This window comes from Ursus maritimus (assembly GCF_017311325.1).
Source record: "Ursus maritimus isolate PB19 chromosome X unlocalized genomic scaffold, ASM1731132v1 scaffold_X1, whole genome shotgun sequence".
Classification (NCBI taxonomy): domain Eukaryota; kingdom Metazoa; phylum Chordata; class Mammalia; order Carnivora; family Ursidae; genus Ursus; species Ursus maritimus.
The window spans coordinates 24967401-24972759 of NW_024423319.1; the positions used below are offsets into that span (position 1 = coordinate 24967401).

A 5359-nucleotide genomic window follows, 5' to 3' on the forward strand; every position below is an offset into this window, starting at 1 on the left:
TGACACTCAGAAGGCCATGCAGAAAGCTGAAATTTTGTTATCATGTCATTTCATCTACTATTTTAAAAACGTAGTGTGTATAACTTTAGGTTTTAGCGGACACAGTGTTTTCCTAAAAATGGAAGTAATCATTGCGTAAAGGTTCAAATTTGCAAGCTGATATACAACAAAATAAATTTCTCAATATCACTTGACTCTTGTCTGTAAATCTTACATCTTTAAATAAAACACTCAGAAAAATCTGAAAGTGTACAAGTAAATGAAATATATTTCATGTACTGTATTTTAGATGAAATTATCATGCCTCATTTATCAATACAACATAGTAACCTGAACAATGACTACAAACACATTATACATAAATATTGCATGATTATATTATCAAAAAAGTGAAGAGACATAATGCCTGGACTATTTATATGGGTATTATTTTTACAACAATGTAGGCATATATTATTATATTTTATATTAATTAAAAATAATTTGTAAAAAAGAAAATATATCTCATAGATCACATTTTTGCCTTTATATGTAATTTGGAGTGTTATACATAAGTTGCATTCAATATTTATTCATTTATTTTAGGAATTCTGGCTATGTTTCAAAAGTGCACAAGATGCAACATCTGTAAAGTTTCCATCATAGGGATAGTTTACGTGGTTTTTAAAGAAATGGAAATAGAAAAATTGTATTTATTGAATAATATAGGGCAGTTGTTCGTCTTCAAAGCGTTGGAGTCAGACATGGATTTCACAACATGACTTTACCGTTTACTAGCTGTGTGACCATGGGGGAGTCATCAGTCTTTCCGGGCCTCAGTCCCCTCATTTTAAAATATGGCTATAAAAATAGAACCTGCTTTACAAACTTATCGTGAAGCTGAATGTGCATTTGAAATGTTTAGCACAGTCCTCCAGCTAATAACACAAATAGGCTTTCAATAAATAGTAATTGTTATAAGAATTATTTACTTTTACAATTGAAATATATCTATATCTACCAATCTATGCCTATCTGTAACTATCAATCTTCCAAATGTTCAGCCTATTTTGTTCTACAGCAACAGTAAAAAGTATGCCATGAAGTCTTACTATATAATATCCATTTTTCTGAGGTGGAATTAAAAATAAAACATTATGGTAGATTAAGTTAAAGAAATTTGTAGTCATCTATTCTCTAGTAATATCAATTCTAATTATGAAGTTGTCAACATTTTTTTTCATCATCAGGTCACTCCCTCTCCACCACCCTCACCCTCCTGATAGGACATTAAACATAGGGAGGAATATGGGGGAGGAGTGGGTACTGGGATGTACCTGTTGGATGGGAGTGGTGCAAAGGGCCTATGGTTTTTGTACTTGGAATTTGTGCATTTGAGTTGAGGGTGCAAAAAGGCCTGGGAGAAAAGCAACAACAAAGTAACTCCCATGCTCTCCCTTGACTGGTCAGAAAAGTTAATTCACCTCCTCACATGTACCCACTCAGCAAATAAAGTTTGGGAGAGGAAGACTGGGGTGTCTGCAGAGCTGGTGTCAGCTAGGAGCCACTCATGTCACTGTGCAATTGAGCACGTCTAAATATACGCTTGCCAACCAGATTGGTTGCTCTGAAGCTGCAAAGCCAGATATGAAGCATCCAAATCCTGAGACTGCTAAGCCATAGTCTGAACACCCACACTCCCCCGTTGTGTCTATATGGTTACGTCATCCTTCTGGAAAGTTCTTCACCATCTGTGCCTATGGAAATCCATGCATTTCCCACCCCCACCCCCAACGCCACAGGGGCCCTCCCATGCAAGAGAAGACTATGCGCAGGCACCTGGGATTCCTTCTGGGATGGACAGTGAGGACTGATCCTTTCCTCCCTGGAGCAGGGAAAGAGGTATCCCTCTCCTGTACCTCTTCCACTCCACTCCAGGGTTCCTCTCTGAGGTTCAAGAGAACTCAACACCATGGAGGAACACCCTTGTCTTACCCCCAGCCCCCACCCCCACCCTCAATGCAGTCCTCTAGGTTCCTGAGGCTGCCCTGGATCACAGGGTTCAGACTACATATCCGGCAGGAAGTGGGGCCTAGGCAACTGCATTTGGAACACACCCCTCAGGGATTCTGGTGCTGAAACTCAGGGACCCCAATTTGAGAATTAAGAAAAAAATTGGTTGAAAATTTATAACACACTCCCAGCGGAGGGGCTGAGACAGGTACACCGCAAGGACAGACCTAAGGGGAGGGTCTCCCTGCCTCTGCTAAACATTCCCATTCTCTGTCAAGTTCAGGGTTGATGCAATTAGTCTTTGAACTAATTGGGTCTCTTTGAACTAAAGGGTCTCCTAGGATTGCACTAAGCACACGTTTGTTTCTTCAACATATAATTGTTAAGAGTTCCTTCTAGCTTCATACCTGACTTTATTTTAGCTTTCAGATTTTATTTAAGTAGGGATTTTAAGAAGGCTAGTCAGTTGCTATCCTGAAGGTAGTGAAACGCCTGGATAGCAAGTAGGATAGCAAGAGCGCCTGGGCAGGCGCACTAGGATGTGTCCTCCGGAGACGGATGGGGATCCTGGAGCACTGGCCCTGGGTGAGTCTCCCTACCGCGGGCTCCATCCCCCACTTCCCGCCCCCCTCCGACCCCTCCCAGCCTGGCGTGTGCTACCCTGCGCCCCCCGCTTGCTCTCTGCCGGCTCCTCCCGCTGCCTCCGCCCCCTCACACTCGGGTCCCCCAGCGCCGTCCTCGTCCCAGTCAGACTTCGCTCCCGCCGCCCCGCCGGCCGCACTTCCCGCCCTAGCCTAGATCTCGGCCGCCGCCACCGCCCTTGCCGCCGGATTCCTCTCGTGCTCCTCCCGCGATCCGCCCGCGATCCGCCTGCGCCACGCTCCCTCCAGCCCGCGTTCCGCGCCCGGCCCGCCGCCCTCGCCGTCCTCGTCTCCTTCGTAGTCGCCGTGTCCGGGACTTGGTAGGCTCCGCGCACTGCGGTCGCGCCCGCCTCCTGGCCCCTGAGAGCCAGAGCTCCCGGCTGACGCGGAGGCGCCACGGTCGCCGCCGCCGCCACGGCCAACACGGGTGCCACGCGCCGCCGCCGCCGCCGCCGCCGCGCCGCCGCCGCCGCCACCGCCACTCTCCCGCCGCCTACCATGGCCCCGCAGCAAACAGGTAGCAGGAAGCGGAAAGCGCCCGCGATCGAGGCGGGCGCCGCGAGCTCGTCGTCTCAGGGCTCGGAGGCGGCGGGCGCAGAGGGGCCGCTGCTGCCCAAGAAGCAGAAGCGGCCGGCGACGCGGCGCTCTCTGGTGCACTACCTGAAGGGCCGGGAGGTGGGCGCGAGGGGCGGCGCCGGGCTCTCGGGCTCCGAGGGCGAGCTGCGCGGCTATGCGGTGCAGAAGCTGCCCGAGCTGTTGAGGGAGCGCGAGCTGGCCCTGGGCACCCTCAACAAGGTGTTCGCGTCGCAGTGGCTGAACGCCAGGCAAGTGGTGTGTGGCACCAAGTGTAACACCCTCTTCGTGGTGGATGTGCACTCGGGCCAGATCACGCGCATCCCCCTGCTGCGGGACCGGGGGCCCTGGTTGGCCCGGGCCCAGCCGACCTGCGGCATCCACGCCATCGAGCTGAATCCCTCCAAGACGCTTCTGGCCACTGGGGGCGAGAACCCCAACAGCCTGGCCGTCTACCAGCTGCCCACCCTGGACCCCGTGTGCCTGGGGGACCGCCATGGCCACAAGGACTGGATCTTCACCATCGCCTGGATGAGTGACACGGTAGCTGTGAGCGGCTCCCGCGACGGCACAGTGGCGCTGTGGCGGATGGATCCCGACATGTTCAGTGGCAGCATCGCCTGGCACAATGACGCGGGGCTCCCTGTGTACGCCCACATCCGTCCGAGGGACACGGAAACCATCCCCAGGTCCAGCACCAGCCCCAGTAACCGCAAGGTGAGGGCTCTGGCCTTCAGCGGCAAGAACCAGGAGCTGGGAGCGGTGTCCCTGGACGGCTACTTCCACCTGTGGAAAGCCCGGAGCACTCTGTCCAGGCTGCTGTCCATCAGGCTGCCCTACTGCCGAGAGAACGTGTGTCTGACCTACTGTGATGAGTTGTCCCTGTACGCGGTGGGCTCCCAGTCCCATGTCTCCTTCTTAGATCCGCGCCAACGTCAGCAGAATATACGACCCCTGTGCTCCCGAGAGGGCGGCACCGGTGTGCGCTCGCTGAGTTTCCACCAGCACATCATCACAGTGGGCACGGGCCATGGCTCCCTGCTCTTCTATGATATCCGCGCCCAGAAGTTCCTAGAGGAGAGGGCCTCAGCCAGCCCGGACTCCTCTCCTGGACCGTCAGGAAGGAAGCTCAAGCTCACCTGTGGCAGAGGCTGGCTCAACCATGATGACCTGTGGGTGAACTACTTCGGTGGGATTGGCGAGTTCCCCAATGCGCTCTACACGCACTGCTACAACTGGCCTGAGATGAAGCTCTTTGTGGCTGGGGGACCTCTCCCTTCAGGCCTCCATGGGAACTACGCAGGCCTCTGGAGCTAAGGATGGCTGCTGTGTTCTCAAAGCGCCCAGATTTACCTTCCAGTCCCCTCTCACTTTCCTTCCTTATGCTGTTTGTGCTTTTTATCTCAGTGTGGCGTTTGTCTTCCAGGTGGAAAGTGCCCAACTTACCTGTCCTTAGTATATGAGAGACAGAAAGAGCTCATGAGCAAAGGTGATCTTTGGGCAATCAAAACTTGGCTTTAAGAGTTTTCTGTACCTCCCCCAACACAACCATTTTTTTTTTTTTTGCCTTCTCTTACAATGAATTTTGTCTAATCCTTAATTGTGCTCTCTGAGTGATTGACAGATGCTTTTTCTTTGGACTGATATAGATGTGGTTCCCACTACAATTCAGTACTTCAATTTTACCAGTATTTCAACAGTATGTTAAGGTCTTCTACACATTTCAGATGTATGGTATTTTGGGAAAACGTGTGCTAAAAAGTATCTTTTGGACTGGTTGGAGGAACTACCCATCATATATATAACAGGGCAGGTGTTTAGCCCTGTTCTAAAAAATGTGTTTCAAGATTCTAGATTGCCACCATTTGGCACCTGTTTCATTTGAATTTTGGGATCTGGGTGTTTGTTGTTTGTAAGTTTTTTGTACATAAAATATTTAAAAATGTTTTCTTAGTAAAGAAATTTTACAGTGGTATTCATCTTACTAATCACAATTTTGATTATTCAGTAAAATTTAGCATCGATACACCCAGGCCCTCAGCCTTCTTGTTTAAAGCTGCTATATTATGGCCTGCTTTCCTAGGTAGCATTTATGCTACAGATTTCCATAGCTAATCAAAACAGGCCTGTAAGTGGCAGGACAATCGGGAAAG

The 5359-nt window shown here is 50.0% G+C and overlaps 1 protein-coding gene across 1 annotated transcript; it reads left to right on the forward strand.

Moving 5' to 3' along the window:
- The first annotated feature begins 3131 nt into the window (after positions 1-3131).
- Positions 3132-4710, forward strand: LOC103680248 (DDB1- and CUL4-associated factor 12-like protein 2). The gene has a single exon (XM_008709774.2). It carries the CDS (start codon positions 3132-3134, stop codon positions 4521-4523), a length of 1392 nt encoding a protein of 463 aa, XP_008707996.2. The 3' UTR covers positions 4524-4710.
- The last annotated feature ends 649 nt before the right edge of the window (positions 4711-5359 follow it).

What these genes read in the sequence shown, in the direction of transcription:
- LOC103680248 (XM_008709774.2), top strand. Translation starts at nt 3,132, where the DNA reads ATGGCCCCGCAGCAAACAGGTAGCAGGAAGCGGAAAGCGCCCGCGATC.